Source organism: Apus apus, chromosome 3, assembly GCF_020740795.1.
Source record: "Apus apus isolate bApuApu2 chromosome 3, bApuApu2.pri.cur, whole genome shotgun sequence".
NCBI classification, from domain to species: Eukaryota; Metazoa; Chordata; class Aves; order Apodiformes; family Apodidae; genus Apus; species Apus apus.
The window spans coordinates 110,686,276-110,707,901 of record NC_067284.1 but is presented as its reverse complement, the minus strand read 5'-3'; the positions used below and the strand labels follow the sequence as shown (position 1 = coordinate 110,707,901).

At 39.7% G+C, this 21,626-nt stretch overlaps 1 protein-coding gene across 7 annotated transcripts in view; it reads right to left on the bottom strand.

Annotated features, from left to right (window-relative positions):
* The window catches only part of ITSN2 (intersectin 2), an 83,323-nt gene that overhangs the window by 11,488 nt on the left and 50,209 nt on the right, over nt 1-21,626 (bottom strand). For 6 of the 7 annotated variants that reach the window (XM_051613642.1, XM_051613640.1, XM_051613644.1 and 3 more), the window contains 11 exons: nt 20,677-21,119; nt 19,454-19,575; nt 17,620-17,795; nt 17,174-17,318; nt 16,503-16,708; nt 15,619-15,683; nt 14,720-14,886; nt 14,352-14,397; nt 14,042-14,163; nt 12,289-12,385; nt 11,072-11,263 (listed from right to left, as the gene is read on the bottom strand). In XM_051613642.1, the coding sequence (XP_051469602.1) occupies nt 11,072-11,263; nt 12,289-12,385; nt 14,042-14,163; nt 14,352-14,397; nt 14,720-14,886; nt 15,619-15,683; nt 16,503-16,708; nt 17,174-17,318; nt 17,620-17,795; nt 19,454-19,575; nt 20,677-21,119 (1,781 nt within the window). Of the gene's footprint in view, nt 1-2,592; nt 6,259-11,071; nt 11,264-12,288; nt 12,386-14,041; nt 14,164-14,351; nt 14,398-14,719; nt 14,887-15,618; nt 15,684-16,502; nt 16,709-17,173; nt 17,319-17,619; nt 17,796-19,453; nt 19,576-20,676; nt 21,120-21,626 lie in introns of those variants that run through there. The other variant, XM_051613646.1, reaches the window with a different exon arrangement.

Here is a 21,626-nt window from a genome sequence, read left to right as displayed (position 1 = left end):
ATGGACGCTGGCCGACGTGTGCTACTTCTGGATTCCAGCATCACTCTAGTCTGTACAACACTGAGTTTAAGCCCAGCTGGTTCCTAAACCATGCAATTTTAGGATAATCAAGGTCTTGCACCGTAACCAGACTTTATTTGTCCAGACTGGGAAGCCTCAGCTTTGACCATGTGGTTCTTTCTACTGCAAGGGACACTCTTGCAAAGAAGAGCAGGGAGGGACTGAAGCTCCTGTTGCTGTTTGCTTCTATCACAGCTGTTAGAACAACCCACACACTCAGAATTGTGTCTGTCTCATGCTGCCTAGGAAAGCTGAAGCAAACAGTGGAAGGAAAACAGGACTTTTTTAATGCACCTAAAATAGACCTGAGTTTATAAGCTCATTATCAGAGACAAAAATGCAGTTAAAATGCTCCTGCACTAACTTTGTATTTGGACTGTCAGCTTTTGGGGTGAAAGGATGAGTGCTACTTTATATCTAAATAAGCACAATTGAAAACATCCCAAATTTTGATGTGTCTGATGATACTGGCACAAAAACACAGTACATAATTCCCAGATCTGATTTTAGAGGATGAACTCAGGCATTTGGATCTGAAAGGAAGAAAGATGAACGAGACTGAAAATAGAACAACCTACCTAGTGCATTTGCCAGTGTGTTTCCCAACAGGTCACAGCAACTCATGGGCTCACTGGTACAGAAAGGGTGGACCTGCATCTCTACCCATTCTCCTCCCACACTCCTGTTCCCTCCTTTCCTTGCATCAGTTCTGGCACTCATCTGACTCCCAGCTCACACCCTGGCAGCAAACAAATCCTGATGGGGACAAAGAAAACAGTAGTTCTCTGCTAGTTTAGCAGCCAGGAACGTGCATGGAAGCAGTAAGACTGCAGAAAGCTGTTGTTTGGCTTCTGTCTTTTGAAGCTTCATCCCAAGCTCCCCATACAGCTGAAGAAAAGCAGTGAGATTTTTGGGAGAGCCCAGAGAGAGGAATCTTAGCTGCCCAGGCTGAGGGCTCACCTCCCTCTGCTGACTAGCCAAGAGGTTTACATGACCTTTGGAGGGGAAGCCCACCCTTCTGCAGAGAGCAAGGGAAGGCCAGGCTGTTAGACAACATGGGGCAGGATCTGTCAAGCTCCCCGCAGGCAACAAGGTCTAAAAGAGCAAGTGGTGCAAGTCTGGTACCTTCAAAACGTGGGGCAGAGCAAGAGGGTGATGCCCACTACAACTGTGCTACCTCTCATGACAAATCCTGCTCCCCAAGCTGAGGAAGCAGCTGTCTGGCAGCGGCAGAGCAAAACAAGTTGGAATAACAGGAAATCCCAGTCTCTAAAGTTGTGCTTCAAATTATACTTCCCTCTCCAAATATACCTGAACAAGAAATATCTTCCTCCTCCTAGCTTAACTTTCCCTTCCATGAAAAAACTTCTGAGTTTCAGAGCCAAAAGATGTTCTGCTCTGCAGGAGATTCAAATGCCTGAAAATCATGGGGGGCTTGGGGAGAAAACCTTTCCAACTACTGACATATTTAGATTTGAGTAAGTTCAAAGGGAAGAATGACACTTCCTAAAGAAATCCTCCCATGACAGAAAGATGAATGAGACCTGTTGCCATTTCAAAAAACTTTCACTTTTTTCTTTGTTAAATAAAGTTAATTAGAATTCTTCACTTAAAAGCCAATTCCAGAGAACAGAGGTAAAACCCCAAATGGATAAAAGGCTTTCAAAGACACCCAGATCTGCTTGGGCACCAAATGCTTTGTCCCCTTTCCTAACAAACTTCCCCACTCAGTAAACATGTAAAAAACACATTAAAAATGACAGCTTTGGGAAGACATCTCAAACCTCAAACATGAGCCCAGGCACTTGTCCTGAAGGATCTATCTATACCAGAGGCATCACTGCTTTGGGTCAGCAGTGAAGACTACTGAGGGTTAGAGGTGGCATAAGTAAGTTGCACTTGCAAGGAAAAAAGCCTAGTTTGCTTAGGGTTGTGGGGTTTTTGGGGGGATGTGTGTGTATTTTTGTGTTTTGTTTTTCATTCAAGCACATTGATATGGCTGGAAAAATCAGATAAGGGTTAGGTTTTGTTGTCTGCCCTAGCCTGCCTGTTTTCCTAGGCTACCACAGAAAGACTAAGTCTCACCTCAAGTACCATGGGCTGGCATTACAACAGTCCCTTTAGGACAGCCAGAGAGCAGACTGATGGCACCACAGGACATCACCCACGGCCTTTTGGCAATCTCTGCTGGCACACATCAAGCTAATTTATTTGCAATGTACTCCTGTCACTGCCTGTAGTTGATAGCAGCCTCTGTGCCTGCTGAAACCCAGGAAAGGAGCTAATCCAAGAAACCTGTGGAAAGGTTAGTTGGGAAAAACAAAACCAGCCTCTATCCAATCTCCCCTAATCCGTACATGCAGCATACTCTCTCAGCAACAACAGAAGGAATTTATTATTCAAATTTCAAGCATCAAAAAGCAAAATCAAGTCGCTCCATCAGCCAGCCAGGTAACATAATGCATAGCAAGCTATTCAAATGGGAAAAAATCCTCCCCAGCTGGACAAAAAAACCACAAGAGACAAACTAGATCCTTTTATGTGTCCCTTTAATAAAGTAAATTTGCATAGTTATCTTACAACTTTGTTTAAAAACAAAGATGAACAATTGCCTCATGCTAAGCATCGCCTGCATTTGCATGTCTTAACAATCAACCCCAAACATTAACACTCTAGCTTGAAAAGAACAACAGAAGAGATTTTAAGGCAGCACACACCATTATGTAGCAGTTTTATTTACTTCATTACATGAAAGTAGCATGACCCTGCAGCAGCTTCCAACACTACTGCAGGCCAAGGTCTGTCAGCATTCCTACGAGCAGACTTATTTACAGGTGCTTCCAACTCGACTCAAGAAAACCACACAGGGATACAATCTGGCAAAGCATCGAGGTGGCATAAATGTTCAGTGACTGGTAGGAGACATTTCATTTGATGGAGCTTTATGCCTTCTGCACTCCTAACTGTACCATGGATGGCAGTGACATTTTGACAGCATTTTGTGTGATTTCATAGCCCTTCCCCATCACTGACTGCTCACACAGCCCAGCCCTGCAACCAGGTCTTGGTGGTGGCACAAGACTTTCCTGCTGGATCAGGAACTCAGCTCTGCAGGCTAAGCTTTTGTAAACTACACTTTTTGGAGGTTGCTCATCCATTATGCAAAGGAGGCAGTTACAAAATTAGGAAGTGTTTCAGTACCTGTTCTTGTGCACGTACAGCATCGTTTGCACTCTCACCCCCGTTACACACTATTCTCTGCTGCCCCAAAGGAAACAGTATTAAGCAAGTCTTACACTGCAGGCAACATGGTATTTTGCTTTTCTGGTTGGCTTCAGCTTTTACTGTGGCTCTGAGCAACATTTAGACTCTCACCTCTTGACTTGGGACCACCAGTTCCAACAAATAACTCTAGTTTCCACCTTGTCCTTAGTTCCAAAGCCAACCTGCTTCAGCCAAATAAAGGATGAACATTTCAATGCTAGTTTTACTGGGCTGCCTGGGACGACAGCTGAACTCAACTCTGGATTTCTATCACCTAGAGAGCAGTAGATTACACACAACCAGAGAAAAAGTAACATTTTTGAAAGGAAAAGTCTCATGTAAACCCAGCTTCTGTTAGCTACACTGCTTCATTGATACAGAAGATAGTTTTATAATGGTCTGGCCTTAAATACATCCTTGGCATAGTATTTCCTGTCAATGATCACTGATGTCTGTATGCAAGTCTCTCACACCAGTGTGTGAAGGAGAGCAGAGCTCTCAGGTGATTGTGCTTCAGCTGTGTTAGGCAGACTTTTGCAGTAGAGATAAATACTGAAGGCAGGGAATATGTCTCAATCTGCATTATTAAGGTGTATTGTTATTATTACTGTCTTTGTTATTGCAGTTAGAGCATACTCAGGTAATACTGAAACATGACAAGGTAGCAGTGAAAGCCCCAAATGCTTCATTTCCATACTCATCAGTTCAAACAGAGGGGCAGCTGTTTCAGTAATTATCAATGCTCAAGTCTACACATGCAAGAACAGGGCTACTTGTGTGAAACTTTACCTAATACTACCCAAATCTCTAATTGTATCAGTTACAAAATGGGTAGAATGACAGTTGTTTTTGGAAAATGCCATGTAACTGTTTCCAGAACATCCCAGATAGGAGGTGCAGTTGGTTTTGATTTTTCGAAGACAATTAGTAGCAATTTGGCATTCTAGGAAAACTGTCACTGAACATTGAGAAGCCAGTTTGGCTCAAATGCCACAGGTCAACGGTGCCTTTTTCAAATGGAGTAGTTTATAAGATCACCTAATTATTAGACTACAGTAAGTGACTGCTGGATGCCACTGGTGTAGCACAACACACTTCAACACACTTCAGCCTATATTAGAGAGGCTTTCAAAGCCAGAAATTCAGAGAAGGCAATTCAGGGTGATTAGCATATTTTAGTAGAAATACTTAACCTGTAGTTTCATAAGGAAATCAAGAGAGCTAGAATACTTGAGGAATTACCTAGCACATTATTTGCCTACAATAACACGATTTCATTCTGTAACAAAATACTGGGCTTAGACAAAATACATCCAGATTAAAAATCCATTTGTACTTTTATGTAGGCACATTGCTGCAGTCCATATTGCACAAAAGATATCTCTCTGAACTAAAGGGCAAATATACATTATATCAAGTATATTAAATACGTGACATTCCACTCTTTCTATAGCGACTTTGGAGAAAGGCTTTTAAATCTCTGCAATTGGATCAACCTTTTCCTGATAGTACCTTCACAACATTCATACAGATATATACACACATGTATATAGTAAACACGCAGTGCTTTGTAAACATTTCTGATTGCATAAGTGACCTTTGCTGTTTCATAATCACGTTCAGGAAACCCAACGAAATTAAGTACCATGTCTACTAGATCTCTCCTGTTGGGACAGGAGCACAGAACTATTTAATCAGCCAAGTAGTCTGCTAGTAAGTTAATCCTTTTATTTAAAGGGGGGTCCTGAAGCCCTGGTCCCTCCCTCCAAACTAATAAAATGTGGGCACCTTTACTGCACCATACTGCTGACAAGTCATAGCTGTGCCTTTAAGGACCACTTTTGAGCTGAGGAGGATAGTTCCTTTTTTAAACCCAAATGCGCTGCCTTCAGCTCCAGGTGCCTGTTAGTGTTTCTTTTCTAGCAACATCTCTTTATTGAGGTAACCTCTTTATTAGGCTGCTAAATTATTTAGAGCAGCAGCTTTCAGATAGTACTTAAGTCACTGCAGCCCATAGCCAGAAAAACCACACTATTCAGTACCATAAACCACTTCATGAAAAAAGGGGCAGGGACAGGATCTAGTAGCACAGAGGCTGTATAAGCACTTACTGCAGTAACCAGTGTTTGCTAAAACTGAAAGCAAATATGAATTATTGGAATAAGGTATTTGGAGGAAGGAGGCTGTTTAGGGATAGGACATACTGACCCAAGCCAACCTGAATTCCTCCTATAGTACTACTGGGAAGGAAGAAAAATATTAAAATACCCTCCACTCTACGCTTAATAGTTCTTTCCCCAATTAAAAAGGGTATTAAAAGGCTGGATGGACTGCACCAGATCTAAATCTTAGATCTTGTAGAATTTTTTTAATCACAGTGACTATCAGCAGCAGAGACAGGTAGGGTTTATTTTCTGGATGAGCCTCATAGGCTGCCAATTTTAAAAGCTCAATATGTGAGAGATGAAATCAAATTCCATTAGAACACTAATCAGCAAACATTTTAATTCTGCAAAGTATGTACATTACAACATGAAAAGAACACAACTGCCCATTCAAAACAGCTCAGATAAACTGTGCAAATAGTGGGTCTTTGTGTGTCTGCAATCCCACCATGCAAACGATAACTTGATATGCATGCTAATGATCTACCATTATCAAGACCAAAGAAAAATACTAAAGGAAACAAGAATGAACAGCAGTGAAAGCCACACAAAGACCCACTATCCTTTCTGCTTTTACAAATCAACTGTAACTGTAGATCATAAGAAAAGCCACAAAAACCTAATTTCTTGACTGGATCTAACGTTCAAACGCAGCAAAAGGATTGTGTCAGAGACATGTGAGCAGGGCTGCCACCCTGCCTCCACGCTACAGTCAAACTTGGATAGTGGGTCTCTGAGGTGCTTTCACACTGGAAGACAACATTGGGTCCTAAAAAAAACAAAACAAACAAAAAAAAGAAGGATAAAATGAACATAAATTTGAAGAGTGAAACATATGAGTTCTATGGACAAAGACAGAACAACACCATAAAGGTCTGAAAGGAACGACTAACATCCAGCTTTCTGAAAACAAACATCATGAGCTTCTACTCTTGCAATTTCATATTTATAAACACACACAGTTTTAAGTACTTGCAACCAGCCAGCACTGACTTTGAAAAACACTCACAGCTGATTACCCTGAAGAAGAGCTTCTTCCCAAGAAGACTTCTGTTATGTAGCCTCAACAACACAAGGTTAAGTCCTAGGGTTTTTTTAAGAGCAATGGCAAAATTTCCTGGGATTTCAACAAAGCTAGGATTTCTCCTGAGAAACTTGTAACGAGACACTCAAATTCAGATAAAAAGCAAAATTGTGAAGAAAAACCTTAATGTCATTTATTCATAGTGGCACATTAAAATTAGTGTGAGGTGTCCCTGCTCATGCAGGGAGGTTGGAACGTGATGATCTTTAAGGTCCCTTCTAACCTTAACCACTCTATCATTCTATGAATTAACCTGTTCAACTCTGCTCAAAGCCTGAAAAGAAATGAAACCTCACCTCTAGTAATACATGTCCATGAAGTAGGACATACCACATCACTCAGTATTCCCATCAAAAACCAAGCTCTGCATGGTCCAGAAGAGGCACTGCCAAGTCAGGTTAAAGGCAGATGTATGGTGTGGACTGCAGCTGCACACACTCTGTGGGCAATCTGGAGACTATTCCAGACCCCAGGGTTTCAACCTGGAAACTTTATCAAGCCTGACTGACATTCACCAAATAGTTTTAGAAATACACAATTACTATGTCACCATGAACTAAGGGGTTGATTTTGTATTTGATTCTTGGTAAAAGGGGTAAAATTCCAGAGCTATTGAGTAAAATCCTAGAAGAAATAATTAATCTTCACGTTAAAAAATGAATGTGGACCTGCAATATGCAACACCTCAGAGCCACTGATACCACCAACACTTACTCCATAATCATAAAGAGAAGTTACTTGGCAATAACTAGATAATTTCAAAATGTGTTCTCCATATATAGACAGAAATACACCTGCCACAAGCTTGTTCAGAAGTTGTTTCTTCACTATGAACACCCTTGAAAATCAGTCAGCTTCATTCATTAGACAGTGGTGGATGGGAATTTTGTTTGTGGATAAAAGCTTCCGGAAATAAAGATCCTTGTTGAAAGGACAGGACTTGCCTCATATCTAACATGACACATCTACAAGTAATGTTTGGGGAGGAAAAAATTAGATAGATCAAGTGGTATTAGTAAAAACAAGTTTGTAGGTAAGGAAACTTACACCATCATCATATGCATGTCAAGAACAGCCTACAGAGAGAGGATCTAATTCCCTGTGTAACCAACTTCTGCCACTGCACTTGCAGATTTAAATGGGGGAAGGAGGTTCTTATCAGCCTACGGGAACTACCTGGAGTTCACATCTAAGCATCTGAAGGAGTGACTCGGATGCCTGAGGAACTGCAGCAATGCTGAGCTATGAAAAAACCAAACAGTGAACAGAAACAATAACTATATGTACATTAGAGCAGAAAGAACTGGTATAACGTTCTGTGAAAGAGCAGCCTCAAAAAGGGAGTTGAGATACCTCAGGTAAGATAACTAGAGGCCTCTGCACACTGAGTACTGAAGGTATGTCTACCTGGCCGAGTTGTCCAGCTCTCAGCAAGAATGTCTCTGGGAGGTGAACAGATCTCCAATAGTTTATAAAAGACATCCAGCAACCAAGTGTGCAGATGTAGCTGGAGCACCTCTCTTGCCTCCATCTGAGGTAAGTGAGGGGAGAAAATCTCAACTAAAGAAAATATAAGGACAACGCTCAGAGTGGTCCCATGGACAAGAGAGCAAACTGAAAGAAGTTACCTCACTGAACAGATAAGGAGTGAGCAAGTTTCTAAGACGACTGGTTGAAATGACAAAATTATCTCCAGACCAAGCCATCAGGATAACTGTAAAGTGGGAAGTGCACCATGCCTGCTCGACCTCACATACCCCTTGGGAAGAGGAGGAGGACAACCTGGTAGACATGTCCTACACAAAAGATCTGACCCTGAATGGTTAGGCAAGCACTGAACAAAGAACAGAAGATGAGGAGATTCTGTGTATTCCTTTACTGTCCATGTACAGCTATTTATATTTTGAAATCTCTTGCATCTTTTATTTATTCCTTACGATGACTTTTGTGCAAACATTAGAATAAGGGCTATTAAAATATCCTTAAAACCATCCAACCATCACTTAAGGTCACTGAGAGCACGACTCTCAAATATTCTGTGTTCTGGAACCACCAGAACTCAGCTGTATTTCAGAGCCCTGTTGACAAACCTGTAACACCCTTAACTGACTGCTTTTTTTCTTGCAGAGACCCTGTGCCAGGATGTGCAGCTACACCAACAGGAAAAGTGAGCTTGTCAGCACAGCCTATTAGGCCCAGAGAGCTATTTCAGCAGCCTAAGAGAAGAAACATCTGACTGACCTAAGCTCACCAGAGAAGTCTGCCATTATAGCTACAACTAGCAAGGCCCAGGAAAGACTGGGTACAAAGCCTGGGTATGAAGGTGGGCCACACAACAGAGTTTAAATTTAGGGAAAAATAGAATTTTCCTAAGGCTTAAACCTATTAGAGTAAGTCAAATCTGCCTGCTCCTTTTCAAATACCATTACATTTGGCTGTCTAGAAAAGACAGTGGGAGAAACTGCTCTTCTTCAACAGAAACATTACAATACTCAGATTAACAAGTCTTTAAAATATAACAATGTATTTTTAAAATTATTCTTTATCTCCAAGCTGGTCCCTAGAGGGCCACATCAACATTTCTATGGGACAATTCCCTAATGATTTCTCAAGAATACTAGAGATAGTTCTGCATTATATTAAATGAGAGCAAAAAATATCTGAAGAAAATCCTTTGAAAGTTCAACCAGTACATTTTTAAGTATTCCTCTGGTTTCAGAAGAATAGTACAGCACCAGCTTACTGCTAACACAACTTACCAGCTCAGACTTCACACCATATGAAAGCAGCTGAAGTCTGTGTAACAGTATTTGCACAGTGCTGTGCTTGAGCTAACAAGCTGTGCTGCTTTTGAGCAGGCCCTGGATTTTAAGCACGATTCTACCTGAAGTTTCCAGATGCAAATGTTTTTATATCACAAAAGTGTGGCAAAGCCCAGCACAAAAATGATATATAAGCTAGCTTAGTTGAAATACTCAGAGAATTTAAATTGGTGGTGGAGTCACCATCCTTGGAGGTATTCAAGAAAAATGTAGATGAGGAACTTCAGGGTATGCTCTAGAGGCTAAGGTTTTGGTGGTTTTGTTTGTTTGTTTTTTAGCCCATCTGGATTTAGCCTGTGCTACTTTGTCAAAACTGAGATTTTTGTCTCTATGTAAATAAAATCCCAAAACACTCAAGGCATCATTTTAATGATTCAGAGATGTGTAATTGAAAGAACATTAGGTACAAGCTAACTGCAGGATTTTGACATCACAGCCACATTGGCCAGAGCCATTTAAAAAAACAATTATTTAAAATAAAATAGTCAATGGGTTCCTAAAAATGTAATACCAGATGTAATTTAGCTTAAAAGAAAACCAGAAGGGTGAATAGTGTAATTTGTCCTGGTACCATGAAAAGCTACCCAGGGTAAATAGTTCAGCTCTCCAATCCAAGCTGTACCCTCATTACCAGGTTTCTGAATTCTCCTGAAACAAAGCAACAACGTTGATCCCAGCTGGAGTGCACACTGGCCCTACAGTCTAGCTATAGGCAAGTAAGAGGCAACCTCAACCAGACTTCTGGATGTGTATCTTTATACTGAGGAACCTACAAATGATGCCTAGGGAAGAAAATAAGTGAAGGGACAAGACTAGTTTTGTAAAAGGAGCAACTTTTAAATTAGGATGTGTTCCCAAACCCACTGGTATCATGGGTTGATATAAAAGCTGGTTTAATCACAGTGGCCCAGGATGAGAAGTGGAGGGAGTAGAAGTGGTGGTAACTTTCTCTGGGGAGAGAGGTCACAAAAAACCTGGTGTGTGTGTCAGTGGACCAGAAACCTCTACTGTGTTCATGTGCAAAAAAGGCAGAGAAATTTTTGACCATCAGATATATATATTCCAGCATTCAGTTCCCAGTCTGCTGCTGCTGCTTTTCAGCTTAATGTATGTTTTGATATAGATCTTGTTTCTCAGAACTGGATGAAAGCAGGATCATTAGGGGCTAGGACACGTGTATTTACCATAGGCTAGATGAATTGCCAATGCCAGAACCTTCCTTCCTAACCTGTGGTTGTTTTACTGATTTGAGAAATAGTTTAAGCGTAATCACCTTTAACTTACAACAGTCACTTTTTTGTACTTCCTAGACTCAAGCTAGTTCTAAAATTGAGCACAGTATGCCTGCACTGAGTCCCAGACTGTGTTAGCCATCAAACATCAACATCTTAAATGACAGGGGAACACCTACTAAATCTAGTATTTTTAGCTCACCAAAGAATAAGAGCTAGCACTCTTACTGTTACACACAATGTGGCTGGTAACATGCTGGCTCTTTGTAGGTTAAACTGAAAAGTATTTGAAGTACTTAGTACTTTACTAAAGTATTTAAAGAGAAGAGTATTTAAAGCCCCAATGAATTCAGCTGATGCCTGGAACTCTTGAATTCCAAAGCAGAACAGAAACATACCTTTGAAATAATGTAACAAAATTAGTAACAAACAAAAGTGGCTTACACTGCTGACTTGGATCAGAATCCGTGGTCATCTTCACGTAGTTGGAGGGGAAGAGCCCTGTAACACCTCCAATTTCTCCTTGCCACCAGTCAGCATCATCTTTGTTCAAGACATTGATAAGCTGCCCCTTGGAGAAACTGAGCTCATCCTCATTGTTGGCCAGGTAATCGTACATCGCTATCACCTGGCACACTGGAGAGAACAAACAAACACAGCACAACACTTACACAAGCATTAAGACTCTTTGTTGACTGTTTTACACGACCACAGGAAAGAAACAACAATTTCACATACACTGTTACATAAGAAAAATGTCACATGATCTTATCTTGATATGGGACTGTCCTCCCTTTTCTTTTGTTTTTTTTAATTGGGCCAGACAGAAATCTTTATTTCCACATCATGTATTTATCTTCTTACATAGAAAACACATTCAATTAGTATAGCAACTATTGACCTTCTAAATATTTGATTATCAAGTGTGCTTCTATCTCTTTTACTGGCTTGGAAAAGAAAGTGAATTTGATTATCTTGTAGCTGATAATTGTGAGAAAAACATGATAAAGTAAGAGGAAATGTGTGTTGGCTAATTGTCACCTGCTGGTTTACTCAAAGGGAAGTTTTGCCCAGTAATACCCAGCAAGCTGGTGTATGAGCAAACTGTAGCTGTGGAGAAAAGCACAACTTAAACTCATCTTCTCTGAAATAACCTCATGTGTGCCCAGCCATTTCAAATGGAAAAATCTAGTGGAAATTTGCTGCTCCTCATCAGGAGCAATGCACGTAATTCCAAGGTGCTAGTTTTCTGCAAGATTTTCCTAGCATTTGGAAACATGGGGTTCCCAAATGAGAAGTGTGGGTCTTCAGTGAATTCAGCAAAATTATAAAAGCTCTTGCCACAGAGGCTGGACTGCTGATCCTTAGAGATTTCCAGATATAAACATGCTTGTAGGACTGAGACTTTCTGTTGTATGGTACGTAGAGAAAAGTATATGCTAGGGAGGGACCCTCTGAAGAACTGTTTTGATTAATAAATTGTGGAATTTACCTTTCTTGGTTTAAGGCTGAATGGACACATCTATCAAAAGACCCAGATTCTGACTAAGGGTTTACATAATAACGTAATATTAAAAGTTATGTCATTCAGACCAGTATCTGAACAACTGAAGCAGTTACATAAATCCTCTAAATGAAATATCAAGGAATTTTTCTTTCACCTGAGGGAGCAGCAGATGTGGTTCTTTCACTGCTTGGACCCAGTAATTTCACATGGCTGGCAGGGAACCATCCTTTCTGTCTCTTTCTCCCTCTTGCCTGTAAGTGTTTAAAATGGTTATTACACAATTAAGAAAAAAATATAGTCTACAGAACAGAAAAAAGGCAACAAATCCATTAACAGTTTTGCCAACAAAAGAAAAGATGTCAGGATTCCAAACACCAACTAAAAACTGAATATATCTCAAGAGGAAAAAAATTGGCTAAAGGATAAAACAACCCAACTAAAATAAAGCTGCACCCTTATGTGCTCTGGAAAATACGTTAATCCAAAATTTTCAATTGCAACTACTTATTTCAGAGCACAATCTAATTGTAGGGCTGAAATTTCACCCTACAAACACTCCACTTATGCATCTTATCAGGAGTCTCTGATGAGATGCCCAGAACAGAGGTATCTTGGCTTAAGTATTTTATAACACTTCCCACCGAGTACAGCGTGAGAGAGTTTGAAAAGATTTTCCTCATTTTTTTATTCTTTGCTTTTTCAGTCCCATGGGTAAGATGATCTCTGTGCACAGTGAAAGAACAAACACACTTCAGAGTACACAAAAAGGTCTGCATGTAAAAGTCAAGATAGATTTTAGAAACCTGAAGTGTGAGTGAGCTCTACTACAAAAAAAAAAAAAAATACAAACTAGCAAGAATTCAGAGTTTCATAGTTTCCCTTCCCTCACTTCCATTTTTGTTTTAAATTCTGTATGGCTTCTTCCTGAATCAGCAACTATTCATTGTTTTCTGTATTTATTTTTTGCACACACTCTGGATAAATTCTCCACTGCTATTAATTCCAAGAAACTCAGTGCAGCAGTTTCTCAGCTTCCTCACTGTGATCTCTCTTCCTGTATCTGTAAAACAGGCTGGTTTTAAAAACAGATGCTGAATAGTTACATCAGTCCTGTACTAACTGGTGGAGAGGAAAGATAGATGTTAACAAGAGTATTTACTCAGAACAGAGTGTGTGCAGTTGCAGAATAACTTGGGAAAGGCCAATTAAACAATATTAAGAGGATGTAACTTTCTATTGTGCTGTTAAATCCCAGTATTGAAAAGAGCACTCAGTATTGGAAGCAACATGTTTAAATTCAGGCTAACTCTGCAGAGTCAGCTAAAATTCAGCTAAAGAAAAGGGTAAGACAGACATAAGGTCATGATGTAACTTTTTGCATTGGTTGCAAAGATGAAGGCTGTTATGGACAAGATCCATGAGGCTCCAAAAGGCAAAATGTTAACTACAATTAAGAAGAAGGCCATATAACAGGACCTTCAACCCTTGGGACTATAAATTCATCACTAGGTGGGGAAAGGAAAAAAGTGGCAACACCACCCTTCACAATAAACTAGCTTCCAACTCTGATTTCCTTAGAATAATTTTACAATTTTATGTTTTGCCTACTAAATCCTAACCCATTTATTAACTGCCAACTTCCTTCTTCCTCCTCCCATGCATGTTAATTGACAGTTTTACCATTTTCCATGACCAAACCTCCCCAACCAAAACAAACAAACCCAAAAAACTCCAGCAACCCAAGATTTAATTAAAATCTTTTTTGCCCCAAGATAAGTACACAAGATAAAAATAACTTTCTACCCAGCTTTTAGAATACTATACTTAGTAGTTTTCTCAAATTCAACCCCAGATCACCTCCTGGCCATTCATGAAGTCACAATTATTATTTCTCCTTCAGTAACTACCTGCAACTCTCCTTGCCACCATCCACTAGCATTTTTCTTCAGAATAAGTATTAGCTGTCCCGGAGCAAGACTGAGCTGTTCAGTTCCTGATGCAGCATAAGCAGTAGTAACCTGAGCAATTTCTGAAAAGATAATATATTAGTTGCATTTGTTATTTTTTCATTACAGTAAGAGCTACACCCACAGAATTATTCTGGCATGTATCTTGCAGCTAAGCACAGTAGCCAGCATTAAAACACTGCAATGAACCTAAACACTCACTGTCACTTAAGAAGCAGTCCTTAAAGTTAAAAAGCTGTCACACACTTACCGGGTTTCTTATTTATTGTTCCAGTTTTGCCAGCATTACTAGAAACCTACAAAGACACAACAATCATTTGTTAATGTGCAATAAAGCCAGCAGAGCTTACATCAGCTTCAAGCATGTGCACAGAAAAGCATGTGGAGATTTTAATTCTGAGCCTGTATTTAACAAAATACCATCCTGTAGGGGGAGAAAGACAGTGTGACACTGTGGCTAGAGCACCAATTTAGCACTCAGGCTACATATGCTTTTTTCTTCTGTCAGGGACATGAACCTCTGCTTAAAATCACAACCCAAGAGCTAGATATCAATACCAGTAATGCAAGGGAATTGGGAGAAAGCATCGTTCGTTAATGCTCAGAATATGAACTCACTTCTTGATCCTTTGGTCTGACATAATTGGAAGGGAAGATTCCAGTTCTGCCATCAATGCTCCCAGTCCACCATTCCCCTTCCTTTTGGGTCACTAGGATTTCCTCACCTTCCGTGAAAGTCAAGTCACCAGGCTCAGAGCTTGAATATGAATAGAGTGCAACATACTCTGTGCAAACAGCACATGGAAAGAAGGAGACAACAGTTTCAGACAGGAGGGTAAAAATACCTCAGGTGCAAGTAAAGGTATCTTTGATATCAGAGTTCATCAGTGTGCTCATAACATGGATCATGTCTTCACAAGTCTACGAATCAACCTACCTACTTGTTTGGTTGCAATCACAACTCTCCTCAAGCTTACAGCTCTGAATTATGGGTACACAATTTTCTACAGATAGAGGAATTTGGCACAGGGAGTTACTGCCCTATGATCATCCTGCAGATCAGCAAAGGCCTGTAGACCACAGCTTGGAAACTCATCTCCTGCATTAAGCATTCCACCTTACCTCTGTGTTTCACAGCAAGCATGGATATTCCACACCTAAACCTGATTAAACCTATTCTGATTAACACAGCAAAAACTAAAAACATAAGTGGAATTAAAATGTAATTGTGGAAGCATGGAAACACAATAGATTAAGAGGCTTAGCAAGTGCTTGCCACAAATTTTTCTCCAGTAATATTTATTTTATTTACTCCTTACTGATTAAAAGACAATGATCCACACTCAGGAGACTCATGTCTCTACAGTATAGCATAATACAGTGGAGAAGAGCAGGAAGAGAACTTGGCTCATGGGTATATTTAAATTTTCTGAAAGAAAACACTAATGCTCAAGCAAAAGACTTAAAAACTAAAACACAAACTGCATCATCAAGTGGCATATTTCATGCTGTCTTACCCTCTGCTGCTGTGTAAGACTGTGTGTTAGGCTTTTTGTTTACAGCTGCATAAATAGCTTCTGGTCTGCAGAAAGAAAAAAATGTTTGAGTAGCTGAAAGGCTGATCAAGAACAAATCCCTTTATTAGGATGAGATTAAGCTCACTTTGGTTATGTCAAAGTTGGTATTGCCTCTGAATTAATTGCAAAGACTTCCCTGTCAAACAGTGACAGGTATCACTGATATTTAAGGTAAGAATGGCATCCAAGAGCACATCAATTAAAAAAAGTAATGTGGCAAAAGACAAGAAGATATATTAGCAAATTATGCTATGCAAAGGAAGTACAAATTAAAGATTTGTCTAAACTCTCTCATTCTGGAGAGTTGCTAAGAACTTTTATCATACTGCATGAAAAGAGCAATTCACACACAGTGGTGCAGCCATCCCAGCAGTGACCCAGCTTTGAATTATTACCTGAACAGCATCAGAACAGACATAATTATCTTTTCAATTAAGCAAAATACACTGTTTCTGCACATGCTGTGCCTTAGGAGCTTCCAATTATTTGTAGGTCCCTTAGAAGCTGGCACCTTCAGAGGCAGAACACAACTCCACCGCAGGAGAGCCGACTCGGTAATGAACCAAAACAAAGTCTGGCACTCGATGAATAATCAAACACCACCGAGTTTTCAAAGCACTCAGCCTTGGAAGACTGTCTGTTTACACAGCAGTGAGCCCAACATCACTTGGCTTGCCAGAATGAAATAGCAAAAGCCTGAAACAGCATGGTGTCAATTATAAATGGGATTTATATCCTGCCCTTTAAAGCACTGCAAGAATTTTGCACTCTAAACCACCTATTATAAGTTGTTAAATAAAAGAACAAAAAAAAGCAGCACTTACTCCTCTTTCTTCATTTCACTCCCAGGTAAGAGTTTTACATACGACTTTGGAAACCAGCCCCTTCCTCCATGTACCTCCCCAAACCACCAGTTTTCCTGCTGCTCCAGGACAGTAATGATATCATTTTTTGAAAAATTCAAGTGGTTATCTTTTTTTGCAGTCCAAGAGCAAAGTGCTTGTGCTTTTAAGTTCTCAACAGGCTGCCCCTGTAAAGACAGAAGTGGAGATGCTGATCGACCACACAACCCCAAACTCTTGCATATATTAAAGACAAACAGAAACACTGATGTATCTTCTAGTGAAGTATAAGCAACTTCATTCCTGAGGGGTGGCTAAGTATTAATTTTTACATTGATGTGTGCAAGCTGTTCATTGAGGAACAATCTCTCAACTCTGCTTCTTATTTCTTAGAAATGTCTTGTAAGTCTAATTACAGGTGAAAATTATTTTAGAATTATGAAACATCCTGCATGAGTCTTCTTGCTGAGTAGTCCCTGGAAACATATGGAATTGCGTCAATGCACACTAGTGGAACATCCAGACTAGATTCTTTATCCTCTAGCCTGTTTAGAGCACTCAGTATTAGAGTTCGGGTTTGTTTTGTTTTTTCTTTAGATCAGTTTCATTAAGATGAATCTAAAACACAAGTTCTCCAGGCTCACACAACGTACCTGTCCATGAATGGGTGAAACAGATCCAGGGGACACAGTGCGAGTAAAAGCTGACTTCTGTTGCCATGCTGTATTAACATTCAGGCTAGAAAAAGCTATGTTTTGGTAATCAGATTCTTCTGCAGATTTACTTGGTGAAAGTGGTCTGCAAATTGAAAACAGGCATATTTAACATACAACAATTTCTATTTAAATAGAATCACTTTTTTTTTTTTGCATGTGTGTGTATAGCATCGAGAAAACAGACACTCTCTGCAATGCCAAGCAGACTATCAAATACTTCAAATTTCCAAATGAAGGCTTTCACATCGGTTTTTCAGTAAGTTTTCTGCATTTATGTTTTAAAAAGAAACACCAAATGAATCTATACAGCACATGATGTGTGTTGTAGACCATTAGCTAAATTTAGAAAAAGCAATTTTAAGACAAACATAACGAAAACTCACTCTGAAGCAGCTGAGGTAGTAGATAATGATACCGTAGGAGGAAGTAAGGCTTTCTTAGGAGATAAAGATTTTTCTCCATCTGGTAATTTTTCTACATAATTGCATGGAAACCAACCAAACTGTCCTTGAAAACTGCCATAAAGCCAGCCAGGCTCTCCCACAGTTTTTTCATCAACCTATGGATGGGAGGATAAAGACAAAGAAAATAATTAGCAGAGTGAAACAAACAGGGCATCCAGTGTGTCAGCACCTGCTGGGCACTCTCAACTGAACAGTGTGAGCAGCACTCATACAAGGATCAACATTTTCATTTGCTTCCCTTTCAAAATTCAGCTGATTTTGCCTCGTTCAAGAAACAGGGTGATGATGCAACTGTTTTTGGACTCAGGTAGAGACAGGCTTTAAAAACATGATGTCCCTTCAAACGGGCCCTGAACATGCACATGGGGGATCATGTACTGCACTTGGAGCCACTCTGGGTTGCCAACAATTACAGTGCATGTGTTTTGCCAAATGCACAGTCCTGAGGCAGCAGCTGGGGAGCCTCGCCAGGCATGACAACAATTGCTGCAGTTCTGCTTACAGATATAATTAACTGTGTCATCTGACTGCCTCCAAAACATGCCCCCAAAAATCGGTTATTTCCTACACAACCAAGTAACACTGAACCCTCCATTATGCTGCAAATTAGCACATTCATCAAAATTAACTACAAATTAGTAGTGCATCACACACTATCAGCTAGGTAACTTAGTTGAGGTTTGGGGTGTAAGAGGAGGAGGTGGCTTTGAGCCTGTTTCTAAAATAAGTTATCAGTAGTTAAATGACACAGTTATTTATATCAGAGAAGAAAGTCAAAACAAAACCTGTTTCCCTTGTTCCCTCTTCCATGCTTCATTGGTGTGACAATGCAAATAAATTATTTAATGCTGTTAAACTGAAGGCTAATACTTTGGTGGTTTAATATACTGTACCACATTGCTTTGTAATTTGTCCCTTATTGCTTACAGTCTGCATGAGGAGGAACCATATTCACTTATATATTAAATACATATTTAGTAATTCTATTACCACAGTTGTAAATCAATTTTCACAAGTCCACCTGAATGCACATGCTTTCAAAAGTGGTATTACACACAGTAACACAGGTTTCAGCTGAGAAGCCAGAAGATATTGCCAATCTCATGGTCCTGCTCTAATAGCACAGACAGCATATGCAGCTAAATCCAGAAAAAGTGCTACAAGAATGGACACAGAATAAACTACTATAGATATAGGCTCCCCTGCCTGAGGGAGCATTTACAAAAAAACACCCAACAGGAGGCAGAAGTCTATGTTAACAACACATTAGAAAACAGTGCTAAGATTCAGAAGAACCTTTCACATCTACTTGTTAAATAACTTGTGTGTGTAATTTGAACTGAAATGCTATTAATAATTTTGTAATTTTATGCAGCCATTCATATCTCTATTTTCTACACTTGTATTTCAAGTAGACACTTAATAGCCAACCTGCACATGACCAACAAACTGCAGCAACTACATCATTCCTGATAAACTGGTTTCAGAAAGTTTATGCTTAGAGTTGACTACTGTCATTCTAAACAGATTCTCAACACCTCTAGGATGGATAAGATCCAAACAAAGATTTTAGATGAACTAGTCCTAACTTTCACCTGTTAAAAAATAACCAAACAAAAATGCAAATTTAAATTTTGAGTAAATCTGACAATATATCAAAATAACGCTTTTGACACTTCAGATCTTTGTGTGTCTCAAGGCTGGGGAAGTGGGGTTGGGTTTTTACAGGTTATATGTCAAAGGCAAATCTTACCTGAATTACATCCCCAGTATTAAAGCTCATCTCATCATGATTTCTTGCTTCAAATGGATACAATGCTCTGTAATTTACCAAGGCAACTGAATTCCTAGGCTCTGAGACACCAGCTGCATTGCCTGAAAGGGTAAGAAAACTAGTTACTACTTTGATGCAGCTGAAAGACAGGCACTTAGCTGGAACCCCACCATTCTAAGTAACAGGTAAGGATGTTAGAGAACTGTTCTTGCCCCAAAGACATTATACAAATACCAAGGGAGATCACTAGCTACAGTGGGCTGATAAGAATCCATACAATGCAAGAGTTTAACACGCTAATCATAGTACACAGAACACAGGCAATTAAATACATTGTCTTCTGAAGCAAAGAGAAGACAACTTGTCAAATCGCTCTGGCTAAGTCTTGTTTAACCCAATTCTAATTTTCCAAGTTGAAAACATATCACTGTCAGGTATTCAGCAGCAGGTGTGAAGATTTTACTTGGAAATCTAAAACACCACAATTTCTGTTTTCTTCATATCTGTGTTCTCCAGGTCTGTGCCTGATGTGGCTAACAGTGAATGTTTTACAAAGAAGAGCTGAGGTGTGCAAATACAGCCCTGTTCTAATCTGGTTCTTGCTGAACTCAGTGGTAAAAGTGGCTAATAACAACTGACAAGAAATTATGAAGAATGGAACTGATCAAAACTGCCTTTGACAAAAATATTGTTAAACCAGTACTTTTCAAAGTCCCACAGATAGAGTTAGGTTGACTTCAACTTCTTGTTTTTTAATAAGAGGCACTAAGTAATGCAGAAATAAACTCAATTTCAATGTTAATAAATCACCTCACCGAGTATTATGTGCCTATCCACTCAGAACTGAACAAAACTTCTCTATATTAGCATTCTGCTTTAATGAAAGAAAGTGCAGCCCTTAGGAAAAAGCTAAAATATTACTGTCACCAGCACCTGTGATTTGTTGGTCATGGTCACTGGAAGATTTGTCACGAGGATTATAGGTACTGAAAACTAATAAAAGTAACCTAAGTTAAAAGGATGATTTATATCTTACTTAAGACATAGAACACTGCTGGGGTTTTGCAATAATATTTTAGACAACAAGCCTGCCATAGTGTCACATTAGCAGTAATATTTCTAAAGAAGGAAACAACATAAACTTAAAAAAGAAAAAGGAAAATAAGAATCATTAAAGCAAAAATCTAACAGACTAAGATTACCTTCATTCTTCCAGGGTGGCTTAAGGCTTTTCCCCTCTGTTGGTTTCAACAGATCTGCAAATCTCTCATTTATGCTTAATTTAGAAGTGCGTTTCTCCACCTCTTGAGAGTTGGTCACTTCTTTTCTCTTCCTCATCTCTTCGTTCTGCTTACGCCTCTCCTCAGCTTCTTTTGCAATTTGTTCTTGCTTTCTTCTGTCTTCTTCCAGTTGCCTTTGCCTTTGCTGTTCTGTTTCCTTCAAGATCATGGCTTGCCTGCTCTTCTCCTCCTCTGAATGGAGCTGTTTATTCTCACTGTCTCTCATCAGAGCAAATGCTTCTTCAGCTTTCAGCTTTTCTTGGACCTTTTCTTCCATTCGTTCTTCCTCCAGTCGCTTCTTTTTCTCTTCCTCTTCCCTTCGGATGTTTTCCTGCCATCGGTTTTCCTTCTCCCGTTTTGCTTTTCTGAGACAGAAGTGGGAGAACATTCAGAGAAGAATGAATGAGATGGGGTTCACAGAGTAATAGAATGCATTTTTAAGCTCAATTGGGTCTGTGATCACAGAATCACAGAATATGATGGGTTGGAAGGGACCTCTGAAGATCATCGAGGCCAACCCCCCTGCCAGAGCAGGACCAAAAAAACTAGAGCAGATCAAACTCCCTTTCTCTTTGGGCAACAAGCTCTTTCACAGGCAATCATGCTTTACCTTAAAATGAGTGCCAGGGTATTTCATGTCTAAGTAAGAAATGGAATAAAAATCTTGGTACAGAAACATTGCCACGTGTTTGCTTGTGCTGTGCCTCCACGAGCATTCCTGCTCACCTACACCCTGATGAGCAAAAAGTGACTGAACAAAAAACATAGTCCCTACTCAGTCTGAAGTGCTTTTAGGGCAATAGGTCAGATTTTTTGAAGGTCAGCAAAAGAAGCAGGAAACTTAAAGTATTTTATTGTGTGAGGACTACTTA